This window comes from Dendropsophus ebraccatus, chromosome 5, assembly GCF_027789765.1.
Source record: "Dendropsophus ebraccatus isolate aDenEbr1 chromosome 5, aDenEbr1.pat, whole genome shotgun sequence".
Lineage (NCBI taxonomy): Eukaryota > Metazoa > Chordata > Amphibia > Anura > Hylidae > Dendropsophus > Dendropsophus ebraccatus.
Window position 1 is genome coordinate 150,125,883 of NC_091458.1, and position 26,921 is coordinate 150,152,803.

Below are 26,921 nucleotides of genomic sequence, written 5' to 3' on the forward strand. Positions count from 1 at the left end.
AGAGAGTACAAGATATAGGCAGAAACATAACAAGCGGTAATGAGGCATCCGAGTGAAACTGTGGGGACTCTCTCAGCCATGGCAGCTAAGTGCAAAATCGGCCCTAATGCATCCATGTAGATAGACCTAAGAAACATGAACAATTAAATGCGTATAAACATATATGCACATAAGTACAGCGGGGGTGTTGCTAGGATCTAAAAAGATTAGACTTGGAGGCGTGGCCTGGCTATGGAGGAGTAAGCACGCACCTTCTGTGGGCTCCTGCAATGGGACACCAGACAGCCTGAAAAAGCACCCCAAATTTGGCCAACTGCACCCCAAATGGTTGGCAGCCGCAGGAGGACTAAGGCAGGCACAAAATTTCCCCAGCCCCGGCTCGCCCGGGGTAGCCTGGACCGTTATCTCTCGCCCGCCGGTCGCGGCCTACCTGCTGGGCCTGCAGCCTCCGAGATCCCCGGCTCTCGAGTTACAAGAGCGGCCGCCGCCGCCGCAGCAGCCGCCGCGGTCCCGTCCGGAACGGAGCTACAGCCGCCCGCCGCCGGTGTGGAGTGGACCCCGGTGCCGGCAGAGAAGGTAGTAGGAGCCCCGGTCCCGACACCCCCCGTACCAGCCCCCCTGGGCCGCGGCAGCCGACGGGAGCACGGCGCAGCCCAGCATCATCATCAGCCTTCAGACTCTGCCCTTCTAACTCACCGGAGTCAGCAGCTTGCAGACGGTGATATAGAGCCTCCTGGCCCCCACAGCAGGGAAGCGGTGCCTGTCTGCCCCCCTGCTACCGGAGCGATCCTGTTGAGCCCTCACCTCAGGACAGTGACAGAGACAGTGTCCCCCGGCCCCTGCATTAGGGTGGCTGCTTCCCTGAGGTCTCATCTTGGCTCAGTGGGGATCCCTGGTCTCAGCTCCGGAGCCACAGTGTATTCCTGTCCTGGGCAGAGAGAAACAGAGGTGGCCATAAACCCTGCTCCCTGTGGAGACATGGATAGTTCCTCAACATCAGCCCCTAATTTGGCAGCCAGCATGTCCTCTCTGTCCCCTGCTGCACTTCCCTTCTCCTCCACTAGGGGCACCGAGCTACACAACCTTGGCTCTGCTAAGTCTATTAACCCCATACAGGATGGAGCAGATTGGGACTGGAAAGAGCATATGAAATTGCTGCCCACACGCTCGGATATGGAAAAGTTTGTGGAGCGCCTAGAAACCTCATATAAGCAAGAACTCAATTCTCTCAAATCTGATGTGCATGCCTTAGAGGTAAAAGTTTCTGATATTGCTGCTGATCAGGATTCTTTGACCACCACAGTGGATGATGTTCAGGCTACTCTTGCTAACCAGGAGAGGCATATTCGTCATCTTTACAGGCTTCATGACGACGTGGAAAATCGTGGCAGACGGAATAACATCCGTATCAGAGGGCTCCCTGAAGCCACTAGAGCTGCTGATCTTATCCCGTCACTCCAGGACCTGTTTGCCTCTATTCTTAAACGTCCACCCGGAGCAGAGTTTGAAATTGACAGGGCTCACCGTACTCTGGGTCCTGTTTCCACCAATGTTAATCGGCCTCGGGATGTCATTTGTAGGCTTCATCATTATAGAGTGAAAGAGGAAATCATGAGAGCGGTGCGCAACATGGATTATGTTGATTTTGATGGTGCCCAACTGATTTTTCTTCAAGATCTCTCCAGAGCTACCTTAACGCAGCGACGGGCCCTTAAACCCCTATTGGAGCTGCTAAGAGAGCGTGAAATCCAATACTCTTGGGGCTTTCCGTTTCAACTGGTCGTCCGTAGAGGTGGGAGAAGATTTGAGCTGCATACACCTGAGGATTTACCGGCCTTCTTAACTGCTTTGGATCTGCCGCAGGTGACTTTGCCAGAATGGGATCAGGTCCCGCTGATAACACAGGGCAGGCCTTCTCGCCCTATTGACATGGCAGCTTCTGGGGACTGAAGTTGTTGCGGAAGATGGGAGCCGTGGTATTTTGTTCCCTTGAAGATGCCTTACTGACGCGGGATGTACCTTTTTTTCATTTTTTGCACACCACGTCAAGTTTCCTTCTGTTTGCTGGGTTGCGGCCTACGCTCATCTAGTTATAGTAACATGGTTATATGGGTATGCTGGTTTACATATAGACGGGTCTGGGGGGTGGGAGGCGGGGTTTTTTTGGTGAGCTTGTTTTGTTATTCTCTTACGGGGTGCTTCTTCATTTAGCATATTATATATATTTGTGGGGTGCATTTATGTTTTATGTTATATGTTTAGCTTACATTCTGGTGTTCTGTTGCGGGCTTACAGACCTTCATCTGTTAGTCCGTCCCTCTCTAGAGTTGACACTTGACGCGTTCTTGTACCCACTTGGGTCCTTCCCGGTAGTGTAAAACTACCTGGATGCGGAGGTTGTCTACCTTGATAACCTTCTTTTCCTGGCTGCCGGTTCAGTCTTGGTCTTTCTTACTGGCCATATTTTCTCTCAGCCGTCTTCTTCTTCTTTCTTTTCCTCTACTTCCTCTTCTTTCTCTTCTGCTTTTCTTCTCTTCTTCTCCCTCTCTGGGGGGTGGCGGTGGGGACATGGCGGGAGCAGACGTCAAATTTGCCTCCATTAATGTTAGGGGATTGAATGTCCCACACAAGCGATCTCAGATCCTCTATTCCATGCATAGACAGAAGGTACATGTTCTACTACTACAGGAGACACACTTTCAGACTGCTCGTGCCCCTCATATGCGACTTAATTATTATAATGTGTGGACACATAGCACCAACCCCGACGCTAAGTCTAAAGGGGTCTCCATAGCGTTGCATAAGACCTTGTCGCATACACTGTTGGATTCCTTGATTTGTCCCAAGGGGAGATATGTTTTCATTAAGATAGAAATCCAAGCGCGGATTTATACAATTGGAAACATTTACCTCCCTAACTCCCATCAGGGCAGTGCCCTGAGGACTATGCTCCGAGCGGCCTCTACATTTATAGAGGGCGTGGTGATCTTGGGGGGGGATTTCAATCTAGTTATGGATCCATCCCTGGATACCTCCTCCGGCAAAACTGCGGTACCACGCTCTGATTATGCGCTTGCCCGGTCGGTCCTTGGTCTCCATAGTTTGGTGGATGTCTGGCGCATCCTTCATCCTCAAGATAAGGACTTTACACATTTTTCGGATGCACATCGCACTTATGGCAGACTGGATATGTTTTTTATTGCTCAGTATGCCTTAACGTTTAACCCCAAGGCCTCAATAGGCACTGCCTTGTGGTCAGATCACTCTCCTATTTTTCTGTCATTGACTTTGCCGGGGTTGGTGTCTAGGGAATGGTCGTGGAGATTGAATGAGTCGCTCCTTAGAGATGTAGGGTGCAAAGCGGCTGTTACTCAGACAATATCTGACTTCCTACTTGACCATACTGACGATGATACTGCCCTACCTATGCAATGGGAGGCCCTGAAATGTGTTGTTAGGGGGACCCTGATTCAGCAGGGGGCTAGGCTCAAAAAGGACAGGGGTGCTAAAATTGTCAGCCTAGCAGGTAAAGTTGAAGCTCTTTCCAAAGCACATAAACAAAATGCCACCGACGAAGCTTTGACGGCTTTAACATTGGCTAGGGAACAATTGAAGGACCTCCTTAACAAGTCGTCTTCCTCCCAACAGGAGCGCTATCGCAGCTTTCTTTACGAGCATGCCAACAAGTGTGGCAGAACACTGGCTAGACTGATCCATCCGAGGACACAGGTTGCGCACATTCCGAGCCTCCTTGACCACACTGGTACTGCCATACACAATCCCAGAGAGATATCTGATCTCTTTTGTTCCTATTTCTCATCTCTGTATAACATTAAGGGGCGTTACTCAGAGATGCCAGCAAAGGACTTGGAGTCTAGGATATCTGCGTACCTGTCAGACACGAGGCTGCCTAGTGTTCCTGCGGAGGCGGTTGAGGACTTAGAGACTTCTTTCACTGAAAGCGAGCTCAGAGGTGCCATTGCCGATGCAAAGGGTGGAAAAAGTCCGGGACCGGATGGTTTCACCGTTTGTTTTTTCAAAACATTTCGAGATCTGTTACTACCATTCATGACTAAGTGCTTTAATAGTATCTCAGCAACATGCCCCTTTCCCCGCCAGTCGTTGGAGGCACATGTGGTGGTTCTGCCCAAACCAGGCCGGGATCCTAAATACTGTAAAAATTACCGCCCCATCTCACTCATTAATTGCGACCTCAAACTTTACTCTAAGATGTTAGCCAATCGCTTGAGCCTTCACATTCCCCAACTCATTCATGCCGACCAGGTGGGATTTGTTCCGGGCAGGGAGGCAAGGGACAATACGCTGAGGACTCTCACTTTGATGTCTTGGGCCGCCCGTACGGAGTCCCCTTTGTGCCTTCTTTCCATCGATGCAGAGAAAGCTTTTGATAGGGTGCATTGGGGGTTCCTGCGGCTGGTCCTACGGGGAGTGGGATTTGGACCGCTTCTCGTGGACAGAATAATGGCGTTGTACTCCAATCCCTCGGCTCGAGTACGGGCTAATGGTTTGTTATCTAGCTCTTTTGAGATCCACAACGGTACGCGTCAAGGTTGTCCCTTGTCTCCCATGCTATACATTCTATCAATGGAACACCTGGCGGTGGCCCTCGATCCGGGGGGCTGCGATTGGTCATGACCACCACAAGCTTGCATTATATGCAGATGACCTCCTACTCTATATCTCATCCCCCTCTACGTCGCTCCCTTCTATTCTACAGGAGTTCCAGAGATTTGGCGACCTCAGTAATTTTAAGGTCAATTTGGCTAAAACTGAGGGGCTTAATATCTCAATTCCTCGAGATGTGTTTGATGCGGTTAGAGCTTCCTTTCCTTTCCAGTGGCACACGGATTCCATTGTTTACTTGGGAATTAGGCTCCCGCTGTCTCTTAGCTCTCTGTTTGACCTGAACTATACACCCGTGCTGAACAGGGTCCTCTCAGATATGACATCTTACTTCCTGAAACCGACTTCGTGGTTTGGAAGGATGGCCGTCGTTAAGATGGATATTCTTCCTAAGCTACTGTATGTTTTTCAAGCTGTCCCCATTGTGGTTCCGGTTGCTTTCTTTAGGACTCTGCGCAGGGCTATCTCCAAATTTATCTGGGGGAACAATAAACCCAGGATTGCATATTCTATTCTCACTCAATCTAAGTGTATGGGTGGTATGGGATTGCCTGATCTACGTCTTTATCATGAGGCGGCTGTCCTGCGCGGAGTCCTGGATTGGGTACACTATAAGGGCTCTAAGAGGTGGGTGGACCTGGACTTCTCGCTTTGTCCGATTGCACCCTCTCTTCTACCATGGATCTCTTCGGGAGACCGTCAGTCCCTGTCACGCCTGTCCTTTTTTGTCCCACATGTGTTGTGCGTTTGGGATAAATGGGTCACTAAACACGGATTGTCAGTGGTGCCGGGACCACTCTCCCCGATACTCCACAACCCATCATTCCGGCCGGGCCTGCAGACGCATGGATTCCTTCTATGGGAGAGGTCCGCGTGCCCAAGAATCCGGGACTGTATGACTGGTGATGTCATCTCTTCTCTGGTGACCCTTCAGGCTCAGTCCCCGGATCGTCTGCTGTCTTGGCTGGAGTATGGGCAGTTAGCCTCGTTCATACGGGCTCTTTTTCCTAGGAGCTCGTACACCCCGACACTCACAGATTTTGACAACTTGGTTGTTTCCGCCTCTGCTATCTCGCATTGCATATCGGTGCTCTATCAGCTCTTGTTGAGTAGGGCTCGCCCTGACAGAGCTCCTTTTTTTGACAAATGGGAACGTGACCTGGGTGTTCCTTGGGACGGTCAGTCTCTCCAGAAGACCTGTGACCTTTCTCATGGCATCTCCATGGCCGCTAAGGCTAAGGAGAAGAACTACAAAATCCTTTCGCGGTGGTACTACTGCCCTGTCTCCTTACATACCATGTTCCCGGAGGTTTCGGACAGGTGTTGGCGATGCCAACATGATGCATATCTGGTGGTGACATGATGCATATCTGGTGGGCCTGTCCGAGCATCCGAGAATTTTGGGACAAGATCATTGTCATTTATAATGCGTATTCTGGAAAGACTGTCGTCAACTCCCCACAACTGACCCTCCTGTCGCAGATCCCGGGTTCTCTCGCTACGGTTAAAAAAGGGATTTTGCGACATTTTCTCACTGCAGCGAGGATGGTTATTCCCCGACATTGGAAAACACCTGTTGTACCTTCAATAGCGGAATGGCTGGGTGAGCTTCGGGAATTGGGCAGAATGGAAGAATTGATAGCAGAGGCGCACGAGCAGTCTGACAAATTTGATAAAGTGTGGTATCCATGGCGACTGTTCATGGACTCAGAGGACTTCCTTGCTCTCACTTGTTAGTGGTGGGAGGTTCTGGATTCTGCAGATCCGTATTGGTGGCTATGTATGGTTTGGTATCTGTTCCACGTCCGTCTCCTTGCCTTTCTCCTGGTCTTTTTTCTTTCTCTCGTCTCTTTCCTCTTCTTTTCTTTCCTGCATCTTACACCACTATTAGTGTGATTAGCATTGCGTTTGAGCGGCGCTACTGTGTAGGTGGTGCTTATGTCTGGATATGTTAGCATTACATTGCTTTTCTCCTGTTCTTTTTATATATTCGAAAAATGAATGACACCACGCGACTTGCAGGTCGTTTTGTTCCAATATTTGATGGCTTTGTATTTACTGTATGCTGTGTGGTTGTCAATAAAAATCAGATTACACCTAAAAAGATTAGACTTCCCGAGACTTTCCAGAAGTGCCGTCCATAGGCAGGAAGATACTTCAGCTTGCTGTTCTTTGTCTTACTGGGGATCAGTTCCTTGCTGTGGTAACAGTGAGTATACAGGAGAGGGATCCCTGGTGTGGACAAGGTGTACCCCTACTGAGGTTTTAGCACTGTATCTGGCAGAAAGTAGCTTGAAGAGAATTATCTGTTTTAAGTCTCTAGTCCTTGACAAGGGTCCTGGCCTGGGCCAGGCCCAGCTTCACTTCAGCAGGAACTCTCTTTAGTTGTCTTACCTCCCACCAGGAACTAACCACCCTAAAAATCCCAGAATACATTGGTTTTCCTCAGCTGTTCATCACAGCTTTCCCTATTCCCTACCTATTCCCCTCCTACAGTTCTCCTGCAAGAGCCATTGCATTTTAAATCAAACATCACACAGTCAGTGAGGTGGCAGAACCCGCTGTGTATTGACTGTTTCTTTCTGTGGAATAACTCATCACAAGGCTTTCTTATGGCGCAACGCTGGAGATGTGGCTGTGTCATCAAGGGGTTGAAGTATAAAATTATGTACTACCCCCTCCTTCCCAATGCATTTCACAACATTATTCCAGACCTTAACCAGACCCCTAAATACAGACACTGGACCCCAAAATTAATTCACCCAAATTACACTAAAATACCCCCTTTCCTCACACACTGCTCCCATGACAATGTTCTCTTGTATTCCTACCCCCACCCCAGACTGGTCACCATGTATATTCCTGCCCCCACCCGAGACTGGCCACCCTCTATCGTCCTGCCCCCACCCTAGAATGTTCACCCTGTATCCCCCTGACCCTACCCCAGACTAGTCACCGTGTATACCCCTGCTCCCACCCTAGACTGGTCACCCTGTATTCCCGTTCCCCTACCCCAGACTAGTCACTGTGTATACCGCTGCACCCACCCTAAACAGGTCACCCTGTATTCTCCTGCCCCCACCCTAGACTGGTCAACCTGTATTCCTGTTCCCCTACCCCAGACTAGTCACCGTGTATATCCCTGCTCCCACCCTAGACTGGTCACCCTGTATTCCCGTTCCCCTACCCCAGACTAGTCACGGTGTATCCCTGTTCCTCCACCTCAGACTGATCACTCTGTATCCTTCTGCTCTCTCCCAGACTGGTCACCCTGTATCCTCTTTCCCCCACCCAAAACAGGTCACCCTGCCCCCAACCTAGACAGGTCATCTTGTGTCCCCCTGCCGCCACCCATGACAGCTCACCCTTTATCCCCCTGCCCGGTCACCTTGTATCCTCCTGCCCCCACCCTAGTCTGATCACCCTGTATTACCCCGACCCACCCCAGACTGGACACCCTGTATCTTCCTGCCCCCACCCTGGACTGGTCACTATGTATCGCTCTGCCTCCACCCAGTCTGATCACCCTGTATCACCCCAGACTGGTCACCGTGTATGCTTCTCTTTACTGATTGTCCTCCCTGTGCCTTTTTTCACATACCTGTAGCTTTAGGGCCCTATTCCACCGGACAATTATCGTTCAGATTATCGTTAAATCGTTTGAATCTAAACGATAATCTTTCGATTGAAATGCAGTTAATGATTAACGACCAAACGAGAAATCGTTGATCCCTTTATAAGACCTGGACCTATTTTTATCGTTGCTCGTTCACAAAACGTTCGCAAATCGTTTGTATTGAATAAGACGTCGTTCGGGTGTTCGCAGTAGATACAAACGCAATAGCGAAGAAAAAACAATCGCAAATACGATCATAAGTAACGATTATCATTCCATGGAAATGAGTGAACGTTTTCAGGTCTTTCGCAATAGCGGTCGTTTGAGATCGTTAACGATTATGCGAACGATAATCGTCCGGTGGAATAGGGCCCCTAGTCTTCCTCCTCCATAGTGCAGACTGTACAGCACCTGCGGTGACATCATAGCCACATGTAAAGGTCCTTCAGTACATTCTCTAATGTTACTGAATTGTCTCCTGGCTGCTGCAGCAAAAAAAAAAAAATGCAATTTTTTTGGCAAATCATAGCAAAACTATAGACACCCACGAAAGTATAAGTCTGTTTGGGAGGCCATGGGCTCCCAGGAGCTTAGGACCTTAGGCTACCGCCCAAAACGGACCTATTATAATCCCCTTCTAGAAGGGAGGAGGGGGACAGAGGAGTGGAGACAGAGTGGATCAGGCAGTGAGGATTTTCAGCAGCTTCAGGGTGTCAGGGAGTCAGGATGTGCTGCCGACCAACCGACCAATTCATGTAATAGAAACCTATTACACACAAGCTTAGTAGAGATGAGTGAGTAGTGAAATATTCGACTTTCGAGAATTTGAATCGAATAGGCACCGATATTCGACTATTCGATAGAATATTTTATCCCATTATAGTCTATGGGAAAAAAATTCGAGGGACTTGGAAATCCAAATTCGACCACTTGGAGGTCACCAAGTCCCCCATGAAACCTCCCTAAATGATGCCAAGACCTCAGGAGTGACAGTGTGACATCAGGGGGAGCATGCCTGGGTGCACCCAACACCCCAAAATCGCAGTATAATGCCACTCTCTGCAGTTGCGAATGAAAAATATTTGCGAACGCTTTATGGATGTTTACGCCAATGTTCACACATTTCCTTTGTATTTCGTGCGCAGCGTTATATACATGATTTCAATGTGCGTCCCTAGAGCGTCACGCTATTTGCGCGTATCACGCATCATGCTGTACGAACGCTTGGCCGCAGCAGAGCAGAGATTAGGCAACTGGCACAATAGGTATTACTTGCCTTTTACTGGGCAACTGGCACAATAGGTATCACGTGCCTTTTACTGGGCAACTGGCACAATAGGTATCACATTTACGTGCCCTTAGTGGGCTAAACCAGGGACACTATAAGTCACTTGTACACACAGGGTACTGGAATGAATACAGCTGCTGCTGCTGTTATATCATCTATGTCTTAGCACTGAGAAGCTTTGGATTCAGAGATGACCTTTTTCGCTTGATCTTAGCCCTAAAAAGGACTTTGGGTTCTGTAGTAATCCTGCCTAACCAAAAACGCTACTAAAATCTCTCCCTGCTCCAAGATCTTTCCCTCGCTAGGTTGAAAGCGCATCTGCGGTCGAGAGGCGGAAGTCAATTATTAAATATTCGAGGTCATGTGGTTCAGCTATCCATTGAGGCTAGACATCGTTTTGGCACTGCGTGCGTACCTCCAGGGTCCCTCACGGCCTCCCTGCATGGTGATTGGATTAAAAAAACTGCGATGGGAGGGCTTTCGAATGTTTTCCGCGTATTCGTCACACTACTCGATTGAATTCGAATCTTTTGAATACCGCAATATTCGACCAAATACCATCTCGATCGAATCGTATTCGCTCATCTCTAAAGCTTAGATTATGGGTGGGGACTGAACAGAAATATATCTTTACTAACCGGAGTTCCCCTTTAAGAGGTTAAATATAGTTGTTTCCAAATCATGCTACATTTATCTATGCAGAAATAACTATATATTACAAAACACAATGCCTGTTCTATACCTCAATAGAGCGCATAGTATTATCATTATACACTGTTTTAAGTGGCATCTTAAGTTGATATCCTCTCATGATCTTTAGAATAAAGCAGCAATGTTGCTATGGTAACTTATCCCGCTATGTAAAAATGTGTATGTGCGCACACGTACTTGTACTAGAACTATTTGCACAAGTCTGCGCTTTGTATGTATTCCGGTCTATTGGCAGGTGTGTTAGTGTATTCTGAGAAGTGTACAGTATATACAAGGATAGTAGCACCCTGTTGTGCATGATAACCAGTATTTATGCACACCCTAAAAATAGGGGTGCAATAAATAATTGAGCTCTATAGGATTGCATCTGACTGTCCAGGTCTATAGACTGCATCTGACTGTCCAGGTCTATAGGATTGCATCTGACTGTCCAGATCTATAGGATTGCATCTGACTGTCCACATCTATAGGATTGCATCTGACTGTCCATGTTTATAGGATTGCATCTGACTGTCCAGGTCTATAGGATTGCATCTGACTGTCAAGGTCTATAGGATTGCATCTGACTGTCCACATCTATAGGATTGCATCTGACTGTCCCGGTCTATAGGATTGCATCTTACTGTCCACATCTATAGGATTGCATCTGACTGTCCACGTCTATAGGATTGCATCTGACTGTCCACATCTATAGGATTGCATCTGACTGTCCAGGTCTATAGGATTGCATCTGACTGTCCAGGCCTACAGGATTGCATCTGACTGGTTATTGTGTAGACACGCTTAGTACGTATATGTAACAAGGATACATAGAAAGTGCAGAGGTATTAGCTCTGGAGCAACATGGAGCCATTCTGACTCTAGTACAGGGGTAGGGAACCTTGGCTCTCGCTGGACAGCCAAAGCTTTAGCTGAAGAGCCAAGGTTCCCTACCCCTGCCCTAGGGTATCACTCTACAGCAAACTCTAGAATAATAATGAGCTGCTAATAGGATCATTAGGGTCCCCCGGGACCCTCCCCCGGGACCCCCCCCCTCCCCACCCTTTAAATGTTTCTTGCTGTTGATATCATCTGTAAGATCTGCTCAGAAATCCCACACATGAATGATGGAAAGTCTCAATCAGCGGCTGAGAGATAACCCGCAAGGAGATGGGACGATGGTGGCGGAGATTTCCATATCACACATTGACTTGTCTCTGTAGCCGCCCGTTCTCTCTGACATCCTAATGGAATAAAGATGTGATGAGGGCAGGTTATAATGACAGATGACTCAAGGGGGTTATTCAAAGGGGTACTCCAGTGATTTTTTTTTCTTTCAAATTAACTGGAGCCAGAAACTTATATAGATTTGTAATTTACTTTTATTTAGAAATCTCGAGTCTTCCGGTACATATCAGCTGCTGTATGTGCTGCAGGAAGTGTTTTTTTTTTTCTTTTTTTCCAGTCTGACAAATCTATATAATTTTCTGATACCAGTTCATTTAAAAAAAAAAAACATTTGTTGGAGTTCCCCTTTAAAATTGTTAGCCTCTCCCCAGCATATATAATAAATATTTGATTGGTGGGAGTACTGCTCTCCCTGTCAATCATTTGTTTGAGGTGGCTGCAGCCTCTTCATTGATTTACACAGTTTGGCCAGGTTCACACATCGTAAGACACCGGTCGTTCTGTGACACGGCCGTGTCACAGAACGGCTGGTGCCAGTGAAGTCTATCCTGGCCGGTACGGCACTTCTGAGTTGAACACGGATGCGCTCACATCCTAATTCACCATTGAACACTATGGAGAGTGCGGTCTCTATTTAATGAATAGCAGCCACACAAAACTGACATGTCAGCTTTCATTGCGCCCGCATGCAATCCCGGCCGGAGCGTATACTATGTGTATACACTCCGGCAGGGATCCCATTTATTTTCCATTGAAAGTATTTTTTTAATTAATCACAGCCGTTGTTGCAAATTGCAACAACAGCCGCGATTAATTAAAAAAATATGCTGTGTGAATATGGCCTTTTAGTGTATGCATACCAGCACACACTGTCATTTTTGTAGGCAGTACAGATGTGTCTTCTTCATTTGTAGCTATATAGCTGCTATGAAAATTATGTTGTGTTCTACTATGAACATCGTAACACTGTATGCAAACAATTTAAAACCGGGGGGGGTTGCCAAGATTTGGACCCCCGGTGATAATTTTGATGTCCTATCCTGAGGACAGACCTTCAATCTTAAAATCCTGGTTACACTTGCTTAATGGAAAATATTTAAAAAGTGCCCAGACTGCCACCTAGTGGAGAGAAAAACAATGACCTCAGAGATCGCAGTGACATAGAAGTGATGGTCGTTAAATCTGATGAGCAGGGATAGAGCCAGGCGGTAGCTGGCGGAGCGTGACAGGAGGTGTGATGGAGGTGCACTGCTTCTGGAAGGAAGCAGATATGTTTTTCTAATCCTGGATAACCTCTTTGAAACCCATTCAGGATTTTTTTTAAAGATTTTACTTGTTATATAGGCCGACCCATGTGCTGGATTACAGAGACTATTATTTTCTGAGACAGATTCTATTGAATTATTGTCCTCCATATATTATGTTGTAATGCTTTGTTACCAAAAGCATCATGGCCGCACTTCTTAATAGAGCCATGGCAACTTAAAGGGGAACTCAAGCTATCCCATAAAAAAAATAAAATGCACAAAAAGCTTATAGGTGGACTCATCGATCCCCTACTGATTGTTCGACACCTTTCCCACTTGTCTGCGCTGCTCTTAGCCCCAGATTAAAACTTTAACAAATGATCCCAGTTTTACATCATGGCACCTGGCCAGGAAACTACATCTCCCAGCATGCATTGCACCTCAGAACCAACTGCTGGGTACCCGCCTCTGTCTCGTAGTATCTGACCACCACTAGCTCCATCTGCTTCAGCTTTGCACAGTAAACACAGTATCTATCTATCTATCTATCTATCTATCTATCTATCTATCTATCTATCAATCTACATAGATAGATTAGACAGAGAGATGAAACAACAGTGTCTCCTTTCCCCTGTACTACTCAGGAGAGGTTGTTGTTTCCTGCCCTTGGCCAGGTGATCACTGTGTGATGTCAGCGGTGGGCAGGGTTACAGATAAGGTGTTACAGCTTGCCTGGCGACAGAAGTGACAGATCACGTGACCTCTGTCTCAGAAGAGAGGGAAAGGACAGATAAGTGGAGACAGAGTGGAGAAGGCAGTGAGGATTTTCAGCAGCCTCAGGGAGTCAGGATGAAACCTATTACCCACAAATTTAGATTATGGGTGGGGACTGAACAGGGTTACATCTTTCTTTACAGGAGTTTCAGTTTAAATGGTTTTATTTTGAAACAGGACCTAATACATCTCAATTGATAACATTTTGGGGACCACCAGAGTGAGAATCAATAAATATGCTACAGTGTTTATTATTTTTGTTCAATGTGAATAAATAAATGCGGGTGTTTTTCTTGTAATGTGCCCCCAGGTTAATGCAACTAGTTTTTATAGAGGTCGCTGTTTTAGGCTTCAGTCATACACTAATTTGTATTTAAATATTTATTTTAAAAAACACAGAATTTTACCCAATTCTGCCTCACCACATATCCAAGGATCCTGTCAGTTCTGGACATTAGACATGTGCTGGGGCTGGGACATGTGGATGAAATGTAAAGTCATAACGGCATCCATTGTATAAACCCGTCCTAAAGTGACATGTGCCACCATCATGTATTCATCCAGCTCCCAAGTTTTTCTTTACTTAAAGGGGCGATCCGGAGAGAAGGAATAATCCTCTCCAGCTGTTCCACTTACTCCGACTGCCTGAAGGGAAGCACACAAGGGGTTAATACTACTGGGGGCAGCACACAAGGGGTTAATACTACCGGGGCAGCATACAAGGGGTTAATACTACCGGGGGAAGCACACAAGGGGTTAATACTACTGGGGGCAGCACACAAGGGGTATATACTACTGGGGCAGCACACAGGGGTCTATACTACATTGGGGCTGCACAGAAGGGCCTATTTTATATAATGACCTTACTACTATACTGGGGCACAGAGCATACCTAATTATAAGTGGAGGCACAAGGACACCTTAAAACTATGGGGGCACAGAGAGGTGTAACTACTATATAGGGGTACAGGGAACCTAACTACTGTATATGTTGGAGCCTATAATATTTCTCTGGCAGATTTTGGAGAGAAAATACAGAGCCGGGGGAAGACTTCAAGGTGGCCCACGCTGGATGGAGAGAAAAAAAAGACTGATCAGAGAATACACCTTCTGTATAATCACTGTATGGTGGAAATAGTGTTATAAGGTAACTACCGTATGTATTGGGGCACTTTTGGGGGGGGGGGGGGCGTGGAGCACCGATTCTGATAACGCTGGGGGAGAGGGGGGGGGGGGCGCCAAAAAGAGAGGGTAGGTCCACTCTTGAGGGCTTTGCACCAGTGTATTAAAACGGCCCTGCTGGAACCACTAGTTTTACAATAAGTACAAGTGGTAAGCAGCTCCTTCTCAGCAGCTTACTGCCTGTGATATGGCTCCCAGGTTTCCTCACAGTCTCTGCAGGCTGTTTGCTGGAAGGGCTCCTGGACGTAGTGACGGGGCCTAGTCACTGCAGCAGCCCATCTCTCCCTTTCCCTGCAGAATAGAGTGTATTCTCCCCTTCTTTCTCGTGTGGTGTCACAGGGAAGTAGGCTCTTTTCACGGCCCTTTGGTTTACTCAGACATGCTCGCCCGTATAGGAGTCTTGGATGACCCGGAAACCCCGCTTCTTGTCAAAGGAGATGACACTGGCTGAAGGGCATAGCGGCAGCGCCGGAATTTCATCCACGGAGTCCGGGCTGCATCTGTAGCTGTCCAGTGGAAGAGGACGCCAACAATCTCTGCCAAGGCTTTGGGCGTAGCCGCCACCACGTACTGCTCTCTCTCTTCCATCTTGCAAGCATGTGAGGACTGTAAGTCATCTCCGGTAGGCGGGATCAACAGTGGCAAGGAAAGTCTATGGGAGCAGGCTTCTCCAAGATGGCTGCTCCTGGTGACGTCAGCAGAAGTTTGCAGCAGACGAAGGGGTCCCCCTGGAAACACTTTGTGGCACTCTGGTTCTGTGGCACTTGTGGCGTATCTTGAACGCTGCTCCTGTTTTAGAGTAAATATTGTACATTTTCCCGCACTTCTATGGGCAACCCCTTGTTGGGCGATACAAAACAGACATAGCAAAAATAGACTTGCTGCGCTGGCACACTGTGACAAACCCCTGCGAGGCGGAAAAAAACTCAAAAATACAGTTCTCCGTAACAGGGCACTCCCCCACTTTTGTACATTGCTAAGGGGCGGTAGTTGAGTTGGATCAGGCTATCTGTGAAGTGGTCAACTCTGTGGTACCGTGCCTTAGTAGCAGACAGTGTATACAAGTCACTTGCATTTTTTTATATCCCAAAACACTTTTGGGCGAAAGCAAGGTGTTTTTCACCAAAAAACGCACCTCACTAAAAAGTTGTAAAATACAAAAATCTTCACAGAAGATTACTTTAAACAGTTGTAGCAAGGGTTTTAGGCAGCAAACCAGCTTGAATCCTGTTCGTGACGCCTTGCAAGGCCCTACGCCCTACACTATCCTCACCAACAAGTTCTTTTTTTCTACTAACCTCTACTTCAAGAGTCTGTCTAAAGATTATTGTTATAGTTTTGCACTAGCACCTATGAGCAGTATTATTACTTGAAACAGCTTCAGTGCAGTACAAAATAAAGTTAAACTACTGGTTAAGTCAGGAATCTGTCATCAGTTACGCCGCACCTGCACCTACACCTCACATCAGTCCTACCAAGGTCTGGTGCCCGTGTGTCCGGGGGTGAGTATTACCACTACTGGCCACCATGACAAGTTGCCCCCAAAACATCAGAGCCCACCGACAGGCCCAACACCAGTATCCAGCATGTCGGGCCACGGCAATTCCATAGGGAGCTGCTATTGTTTCCTGCAATGCTGTACAGATCACTTTACAGCAGCCTCCTCTTATCACCACAGACACAACAGGAAGTCTCAGCTTAGTTTTAGCCCCAGTGGTGAGAATGAAAACTGCACAATATCAGAATTATTTTAAATTATAGATAGAAAAATAATTCTTGAAAAATATGTTTAACATAAAAATAATATTAAAACAATAAGTCATTTTCTGATGACACATTCCCTTTAAAAACACATCTACATGCATCTGAATATACATATTTTATATGTTCGTTTTAGAGCTTGTTGTCATGTGTAATTTTTCACATATTAGGTGCTTTTTTTAGTGCTCCCATTGATTTCAATTGAAGCCTTGGAGGCATTATGCATGTGAATGATGGTGCTTATATTTTCCATTTTAATCAATAGGACAAGGTTTATAAGTGTATTATATGCACAATATATGTATATTCTGCTCCAAAAATACACAAGAAAAAATAGTGTGTGAATCTGACCTTACAGTGAACTATTACTCCACCGCATAGTGGTCATTTACTGCCGTATACCCAGCGAAGAAAAATATATTTACATCAACTCGAATATCTGCATCTTCTATTAGATTTACTTAGATCTCAAAGAGTTGAATGTAATTACAGATTTACTATTAAGATGAATAGTCTCTACAGTAACATTGATTTTAGATTGATTTCCCATTTCTTCCAATTATTTCTGAGGAAGTATTGAGTAAAAAGAAAACTAGATCATACAGGGGGGGGGGGGGGTCACAAAATGTAATTAGATATACAGTGGTACCTTGGTTTAAGAGCGTTTTGGTATAAGAGCTCACAGTTTTTCAAAATTGTGACTTGGTTTAAGAGCATTGCTTTGGTTTAAGAGCTCCCTGTACTGGGTGGGAGGGGGAGTGGGTGAGGGGCATGGTCTGCATAGCGGGGTCTACAGCACTGTACTCTGACCCAGGAAGTCTCCCTCACCTTCCAAATCATAGCAGATCCACTTCAGGCTGGGGCTCACATCAGGGGACAGGACTGTGGGGGTAATCTCTCCATAGCTGTAACCCCTCTCTCCCCGGACAGAGAGCGCTGCATGTATGTGCCCACATCTGCCCTGTTCATTCCTTCATTCTCCCTGCAGTCTCTGTCAGCCCTTGTGTTTCCCATCCTCTTCATTACTGTACAGTAACTTATAATATCACATATTCTGCTGTTTCTGAATGTTTGTTTCATCTGTTTTACATGTTATTCATAATAAAAAAAATTATTATTTTTGGGATGTGGAACCAATTGTCTGCATTTCTATGATTTCTTATGGAAAAATTTGCTTTGGTTTAACAGTGGATTTGGATTACAAGCGCCGTCCCAGAACAAATTATGCTCCTAATCCAAGGCACCACTGTATATGTCTTAAATAGTGTGACACCCAGGGGTTTCACGTTGCAATTTGGTTTTAAAGGGGCACTCCGGAGGGAAAAAAATTGTTCTAAATAAAGTGGTGTTAGAAAGTTATACAGACTTGTAATTTCGTATAAACTTCCAGTAGTTAACAGATGCTGTATGTCCTGCAGGAAGTGGTATATTTTTTCCAGCCTGACACAGTGCTCTTTGCAGGACTGCAGGGGTCTCAATCACTTTCCCTGACAGGTGGGGGAGTAATACTTACCTCCATCCTGTTGGATCCACAATCTTCTCATAGTCTGCTCTCAGGCAGACCCTATGTGCAGAGCGCCGATAATACTGATCAATGCTATGCAATGGTATTATCTAATGATTGCCTATATACAGTAAGTGTGGAATAATAAATAAATAAAAAAAACACCTACAGGTATATACAGCTGGTATATACAGATACACACTGTAACCATACATAAACTCATACACACAATTTCCGCACACTCCCTTTCACTGCATAAATAAATGCACTCATACATATATAAATACATTCATTGCACACATGATATACACATAGTCAGACTCAGACATGGAAACACTCATGCATGCATGCATCACAGCTACTCGTGAACCCTCCCTAAAGATTTGACAGTAATGTAGAGAAAGATTCCTGAAAACTGACAGAAAAACCTCCACTGTGTAAAATGTGGAAAATTACCTTACACTGTACATTGCTGGCTAAATTAACCCTTAGAGGACCAGGCCAATTTCAATTTTTGCGTTTTCGTTTTTTCCTCCTTGTGCTTAAAAGGCCATAGCACTTGCATTTTTTCACCTAGAAACCCACATGAGCCCTTATTTTTTGCGCCACTAATTGTACTTTGCAATGACAGGCTGAATTTTTGCATAAAGTACACTGCGAGACCAGAAAAAAAATTCAAAGTGTGATGAAATTGAAAAAAAAAAAAAACGCATTTCTTTTATTTGGAGGGTATTTTTTTACGCCATTCGCCCTGGTGGAACACTGACATATTATATATGTTCCTCAAGTCGTTACGATTACAACAATATATAACATGTATAACTTTTATATTATCTGATGGCCTGTAAAAAATTCAAACCATTGTTAACAAATATATGTTCCTTAAAATCGCTCTATTCCCAGGCTTATAGCGCTTTTATCCTTTGGTCTATGGGGCTGTGTCAGGTGTCATTTTTTGCGCCATGATGTTTACTTTCTATCGGTACCTTGATTGCGCATATACGACTTTTTGATCGCTTTTTATTACAATTTTTCTGGATTTGATGCGACCAAAAATGCGCAATTTTGCACTTTGGGATTTTTTGGCGCTTACGCCGTTTACCGTGCGAGATCAGGAATGTGATTAATTAATAGTTCGGGCGATTAAGCACGCGGCGATAGCAAACATGTTTATTTTTATTTATAACATGGGGCGATCTCCGCCACTAGACATCAGGGAACGGCTGCATCAGATTATCTAATTATCGGGCACGGCGATCCGACCATGCCCGCTAATAGCCGCGGTCCCGGGCTACATGCGGCACCCGGGACCGCGGCGGTTCAGAGCGCGGCCGCCGCGCGGCCCCCGCTCTGAACTCCTGTGGGCGGTCCTGGACGTACGGGTACGTCCAGGGTCGCCTAAGGGTTAAAACTGTACTCGAGAAAAAAGTTATTAGAAAGTTGTATAGATTAGTAAATTACTTCTATTAAAAAATCTCCAATCTTCCAGTACTCTCCAGCTGCTGTATGTCCTGCAGGAAGTGGTGTATTCTTTCCAGTGTGACTCTCTGCTGCCACCTCTGTCCATGTCAGGAACTGTCCAAAGCAGAAGAGGTTTTCTATGGGGATTTGCTGCTGCTCTGGACAATTCCTGACATGGACAGAGGTGACAGCAGAGAGCACTGTGGGATACTGGAAATAATACACCACTTCCTGTAGGACATACAGCAGCTGATAAGTACTGAAAAACTTGAGATTTTAAGTAGAAGTAAGTTACAAATCCTTATAAATTTAAAAAAAAAACAGTTTATTTGAAATAATTTTTCTCTGGAGTACCCCTTTAAGAAACTGTCCTTTATATTTTTAATTGCGACCCATACCATGTTTAGGTCACTTGACATTTATTCGATATACAGTTTCGTTTGCCAAGATGCACCCTACAATGCAATACAACAAACGTCAGCTGGCGAATAACAGAAAGAAAAGTCGATCACTGTGTCCAAACACTGAACTTTATAAGCAACGATGTAATGAGACTAAGAGCTTGTGATGATTATTGTATCTATAGATGCAGGTAAACATATATAGGATGCACAAAAATAGCTTAAAAAATTAAAATAAAAAACCTTGTTCTTACATGTCTTTGACGGTGTGGACATATTTATAATACACAAAAATATTTTTTAAAAATTAGGCAACTGATATCAGTGCCAGCATCGATCTCACTATTTCCATGTAACATAACAAATTCTTAATCTAACCAATAATAGTACTCTACAAAAGGTATCACTCTTCTCTATGAAAACTCTATATAAAATGGAGGCAAAGAAAAAAACTTTGGGCTTAAAGTGTGATATAAGGCCAGATCTGGAAGAAGACTCCATCCTGGGATATTTACAGAGCAGGTCGACCACTGACCTGAGCCACCACGAGCCATAGATCAACAGAACTGTAAAGACAAGAGTGTACAGGCCATTCATTAAAAAGCTAATATGGGTATAATGTACACCAATAAATATGTGTAAGTATAAACATCACATTCTGATAATTAGATTGGTTGAATTAATATAAACTGACCCTATATTGATTGACAGCATGTTTTCGTTCCAATGTTGCTGTTGGAAATGAAAAACAGTAACACTGGAATGAAAATGTGTTGTCATAAGTAAATATACACAAAACAAACTGGCAGGGTAGAAAGCAATCAGCATGCACAGGGATTGCCTCTATTGCTTTCAACTCTGTCAGCTTGTTTTGCGTATATTTACTTATCACAGTATAGGGGACAAGGATAAGATCGTGGGGGGTTCCGACCATCGTGACCCCTGGGGATATTTCTATAGGCGCCCGGCTCCTCTGTTACGAATCGAGACACGGGTCGGCACGTGACCGGCGTCTCCTTTCTCTTTGGAGCCGCCAGAGAGAGCTGAGTATAGATCTCATACTTATCCCCTACACCTTTAAAAGAGAAGTCCTGCCAAAAAAAAAATAAAAAATAAACCAGGCAGGGAGGGGAATGCGGGAACATAATAAAGAAGGTATGTGTAAATATACTCTAAATGATACAGGAGACTAGTTACATAATAAAAAAATAAAATGCACAAAAAGCCTATAGGTGCACTTACTGATCCCACACTAATTGTTTACCATCTTTCCCGCTTGTCCATGCTGCTCCTAGCCCCAGATTCAAACTTATACAAATGATCACAGATTACATCATGTCACTCTGGCAGGAAACTACATCTCCCAGCATGCATTGTACCTCAGAACAAACTGCCAGGTATCCCAGCCAGGAACTACATCTCCCAGCATGCTTTGCACCTCAGAACAAACTGCCAGGTATCCCAGCCAGGAAACTACATCTCCCAGCATGCATTGTACCTCAGAACAAACTGCCAGGTATCCCAGCCAGGAACCACATCTCCCAGCATGCTTTGCACCTCAGAACAAACTGCCAGGTATCCCAGCCAGGAAACTACATCTCCAAGCATGCACTGCACCTCAGAACAATCTGTCAGGTACCCACTCCTGTCTTATAGTATCTGTCCACCACTGACAACATCTGCTTCATACAGTAAACACAGTATCTATCTATCTATCTATCTATCTATCTATCTATCTATCTATCTATCTATCTATCTATCCACATAGATTACAGAGAAATGAAACAACAGCATCTCCTTTCCCCTATACTACTCAGGAGACGCTGTTGTTTCCCCGCCCTTGGTCAGGTGATCGCAGTGTGATGTCAGTGGTGGGTGGGGTTACATCTTTCCTGGCAACAGAAGAGACAGAGATCATGTGACCTCTGTCATGAGGACAGAGAAGTGGAGACAGAGTCAGGATGTGCTTCAGACAAACGGACCTATTGATGCTTAGATTATGGGCTTGGACAGTGAATCATTCTTATATAACATATGAGCAAACCACTCACCTTCCAACGATGACCGCACTCATTACATAAAACAAAAGTAGTCATTGGCTCATCCGCACTGCGAGTCTGCACCTATAGACATTAAAGAAGAAGTTACTACCTGAGAATACTTTGCTTACTATCATCTGTTACGCAAGATTCATCAAGGCACTTAATAATGATTTTGCTGCATTACCTGTAAATTTTTGCGCAGCACAGATTATGCATGTTACTTTTTCACTGGAGAATTTATCACCTGCACTTTTTTTTTTTTTACACATGTGTCAGTTATTACGCGGTGTGCATCTTATATCATAACTTCACGTCAACGTGCGTTAATTTTTTACAATTTTTGTTTGGCTAATAAAGTACGCTAGGATAGTCGTGAAGTTCTGCTGGGCAAATATACGTGCAATATACGTGATTTTGTTAAAAAAATCACACATGCTAAATCTCACAAACAATTTGACTAAGCATAAACCATACCCCCCTCCTAGCGAAAAAACTGAGAAGAGGCGAATGTGGTGAAAACAAGCTAATTCTGCTTGATAAATAAGGCGCATGACATTACAAAAATTTGCAGCCATCTTTTTTTTGCCTAAAAAAGTGATCGTTACACATCCCCAGATATTGTCGATGTAAGCGTTATTACACTTGCCTGGTTATAAGTACAGTTCTTCTTCTTACACTTGTCACATTGTAGCAGGTCGGTCTGTGTGCCTCCGGTCTTCGCCATCTGATGTTCTCGGATAGCTTCTTGTGTCAGCGTGTTCCTAAGTTCTTTCAGTTCATCACTTGCCATTTCCTGTCGTAGAAGAGCAGAATCTAGAGAACAATCTTTCAAAACCAGCTGTGAGGGAATAAGTTAGTGCAGTCAAAACGGATCGGCGTTATATCCTTGGAGTTGAGGATTAGTGCAGAGAGTATTCAGGTATGGTAAGGCTGGATTCACACTGGGTTTTTTGCAGTCCGTAACGGATGGAAAAACGGATATATTTGTGTACATCAGTTTTGATCCATTTTCCGTTGACTTCCATTATAAAAAGATGGATCAAAAAAATGGATTAAAGCGCATCTGTTTTTTTTATGTACACAAAAACACCAACCACTTTTTTGTCTATGTTAACAAAAAAAACGGATGCGTTTTGATCCTTTTTTTTTATAATGGAAGTTAAATGGAAAAGCCGATCAAAACTGATGCACACAAATACATTATTAAAAAAAAAAAACTGATGAAAAAAACAGATGCAATTGTGTGCATCCATTTTGATCCGTTTTTCCATTGACTTCCATTATAAAAAAAAAAAAAAACGATCAAAATGGATCCGTTTTTGTAACGGACACAAAAATGAGATCGACCACGTTTTTGTGTACGCTAAAAAAACAGATCCGTTTTCATCCGTTTATTTTTATAATGGAAATCAATGGAAAAACCCACACAGTTGCATCCGTTTTTTTCATCCGTTTGATTGCAAAAACGTAGTGTGAACCCAGCCTTACTTGACTTAAGGCGGCCATACAACTTCGAAAACTGACAATCAAATAATCGTACAGCCATCAGTTATCCCACCCGTCCAGTCCTCGTTCTCTTCATATACAGGAAAAAGGAATAACCAGCAGCCAGACAGCTCTGGCTGCGGCTAAAGCTCTCAGAGAACAAAGGGGTTGGGTGGTGATTATCCATCTCGTCTGACCCCCTATCTCCACCGACATCATCTGGTCAGAAGCCCCATACACCTTGTCAGGGATTTCTGACAGCAGGTACAGCCGAAATAATTATATGGTGTATGGGGACCTGAAAGTGAAAGTATATAAAAAAAATTTCTTTCAAATCACCTGGTCGGCGCCAGCATGGAGATCCCAGAGGAATGGTCTATTTTCAAATTTCTGCCTGTTTCCTGCCATCAGCGCCAGTTTCTTCATATACAAATCGGGCGGCTCTATGCAGTGGAGGTGGGTCCAGCTCCCCCAGTACAGTGATATCCCCTCCCCCTCGGTGATGCAGCTAGACTTGATTATGAAGGGTAAGTATCACTGGGGGGGGAGGGGATATCAGTGTACTGGGGGCACCGGGCCCACCGCCAGTGCATAGAGCCGCCCAATTTGCATATGCAGAAACTGGTGCAGATGGAAGTAACCGGGTGGTGGTTTAAAAAGTGGACCGCGCCACTGGGATCTCCGCATCAACTAGGTGGTATAAAAAAATATCTTTAGTTGTACATTTGCTTTAAAGGGGAAATAGTGATTTTTTTTTTCAAATCAACTGATGTCAGAAAGTGATGTAGATTTGTAAATTACTTCTACTTAAAAATCTCAAGTCTCCCAGTGTTTATCAGCTGCTGTATGTCTTGCAGGAAGTGGTGTATTCTTTCCAGTCTGACACCGTGCTCTCTGCTGCCACCTCTGTCCGTGTCAGGAACTGTCCAGAGCAAGAGAAGTTTTCTGTTTCAATATATTTATTGGGTTTTCTATGGGGATTTGCTGCTGCTCTGGACAGTTCTTGACATGGACAGAGGTGGCAGCAGAGAGCACTGTGTCAGACTGGAGAGAATACACCCCTTCCTGCAGGAAATACAGCAGCTAATAAGTACTGGAAGACTTGACATTTTTAAATAGAAGTAAATTACAAATCTATATAACTTTCTGGTAAAAGTTTATTTGGAAAGAATTTTTTTTTTACCTGAGTTCCCCTTTAAGTCTCAGAGTTCTACCACAATAATGTGGCTTTGTTACTCCAGGTGCCATGGTGGACATACCAGACCTTAATGCAAACAGATAGTGACAGGTCTCACTGACATATAATAGGGTCTGGCAGACTTCCTTTATGTATAGAAAAGAATAGCATAGCCGACTGCCTTAGGGCAAGAGAAACCTGACAGAGCGGTCATCTACACCAGCATGAACATCTTACCATCTTATCAGGAAAATATGTTACTGTCCGCCTTTACAACTCCTATATGGGATTATTTTATTCCAAATCACTGAGGTTTAGGTAACATTTATAGATTAGAATATATTGTTGTGTGAGTTTCTTACTAGATCGGCCGCTCAGTCAGCCATGGCTTTTAACCCCTACTCCCAAAGCCTTGTCCTAGTTTAGGCTTTTACATGTCAGGGTATGACAGGCATGCATTATAAATGGCAGCTAAGTGTGTTACAGCTCCGTGTATGTGCATCTGTTTCACTTGTTTAATATCACGTACTCACCTCCGCTGTCATGGTTGCAATGTTCTGGGGTGATACCACTCCGCAGAGTACGTTACGTCTAAGATTGGGATTCTTAGGATCCTTCAGGTTGCTGATTCGACTTCTGATCCTATTTCTGTACTTCATATCTGTGGCTTTCATTTCTTTGTATATGCGTAAGGAATGTTAAGGACCATAGCAGGTTATTAGATTAGAATCTCCAGTCTTCCAGTACTTATCAGCTGCTGTATGCCCTGCAGGAAGTGGTGTGTTCTTTCCAATCTGACACAGTGCTCTCTGCTGCCACCTCTGTCCATGTCAGGAACTGTCCAGAGCACTAGCAAATCCCCATAGAAAACCTTTCCTGCCCTGGACAGTTCCTGACATGGACAGAGGTGGCAGCAGAGAGCAATGTGTCAGACTGGAGAGAATACACCACTTCCTGCAGGACATACAGCAGCTGATTCTTAAATAGAAGTAAATTACAAATCTACACAGCTTTCTGAAACCAGTTGATTCTGCCGCCCCCCTTTAAATGGGCAGTGGGTCATTACCAATAAATAATGTTAAATCCGCAGGGAAGGTGATATACTACTGCTTTGCTATTCACTATTCACTTCATTTATTTATTTTTTTTGTCTGTGTTATATGTAAAATACAATGCTATAAAATCAGCCACTAGGTGTCTCACTTACTAGAAAACTGCAGTCGAGGCTCCGTCACTAAGGACATTTGGTCTTTAGTAACAGCAAAAAAGAGACCAAAGGCAGGAAGTGATGTCAGTTCGGCCTAAGCTCTGCATAGAGCCGCCCAGTAAAGAAAAGTGCTGATTGGCCAGTGGCCGAACACGCCCCTTAACACACCCCTGTGCTGAGTAAGCTAACTGATCTAAGGGCGCGTCCCCAGCTCAGGAAAATGCAGAAGGATGAGCAGCACAAAGATGGGGCAATGAATGGACTGCCAAAGCTGCAGAATTAAAATTAAAAATGAAACCGACAGCATACATAAGGCAAGCATTAATTATATATTTGCTGGGAATTTTTATTTTTATAGGTCATGACAGATACAATTTAATGTACTTCTGCCTCTGATTTCATTTGGAGACATGGAAGCAAATAGAATGTAGAGTCATATAGACACAGTATATGGTTGTACAGAATCCATACTGACAGCCCAGCTATCTTCAGTCAGTGAACTACCTAGTTAAATATAGGTTCACGTGAAGCAGTCGAAGATGCTGCCAGAAATTCTTCATATTAGATATTATGGATAGTGTCGAACAAAGTGTTAAATGGGTATTCCAACTTAAAACTAACTTATCCATAGGATAGGGGACAAATAAGAGACCGTGTGTGTGGGTGGGGGGGGGGGGGGCAACCTCTGTACCCACCGGCTATCTCCATATCAGCCCCCAGCTCCTTTGTTTTGAATATGTGACCAGTGGCTCTATTCCTTCTTTATGGAGCCGCCAGAAAGAGCCAAGTGCTATATTCATCTTTCCCTTACGTCCTAAGCAGCAGCACATAATGGGGAGATTCTATCTTCCTGCAATGATAGGACAGATGGTAACAAGCAATAAAGAGTTAATTGCCCCGCCTATAAGGCCCTATGCTGACCCAGCCTCCTTGTGTTTTTTTTCTGTCCTTCTGTGGGACAGGTGGTAGGAGGAGAGCAGGGAGCAGGCCTATGTGTGTTTCTCTGCTCTCCTTCCAATAATTCTTCTTTTCCACATGGTCGTGTGGAGAGGGAGAGTTATTTTGTATATGTATTTTGTTTTTATCTTGCTTTGTTGTGTACAGAGCAAAGATTTTATTTTTCTTATGGAAGCAGCCGCCATCTCAGTGATCGCTCAGCTGCTATGCTCTGGTCAGTAAGTATTATGGCGCCATCCGCTGCCGGGCTGCACGTGGCTGCTAACCATGGCGCTGGTCAGACAGGACGCCGCTCGC

General features: G+C 44.8%; 1 protein-coding gene and 1 long non-coding RNA gene across 5 annotated transcripts in view; one reads left to right on the plus strand and one right to left on the minus strand.

Annotated features, from left to right (window-relative positions):
• Positions 1-26,921, plus strand: part of LOC138793213 (uncharacterized) — a 161,494-nt gene that overhangs the window by 117,886 nt on the left and 16,687 nt on the right. The window lies entirely within an intron of this gene.
• The window catches only part of LOC138793211 (transcription elongation factor A protein 3-like), a 44,241-nt gene continuing 37,186 nt past the window's right edge, over positions 19,867-26,921 (minus strand). The window contains exons 18-21 of the mRNA XM_069971620.1: positions 24,994-25,148; positions 22,445-22,591; positions 21,808-21,879; positions 19,867-20,322 (exon numbers count right to left, since the gene is read on the minus strand). Of these exons, the coding sequence (XP_069827721.1) occupies positions 20,314-20,322; positions 21,808-21,879; positions 22,445-22,591; positions 24,994-25,148 (383 nt within the window). The 3' untranslated portion in view covers positions 19,867-20,313. The remainder of the gene's footprint in view (positions 20,323-21,807; positions 21,880-22,444; positions 22,592-24,993; positions 25,149-26,921) is intronic.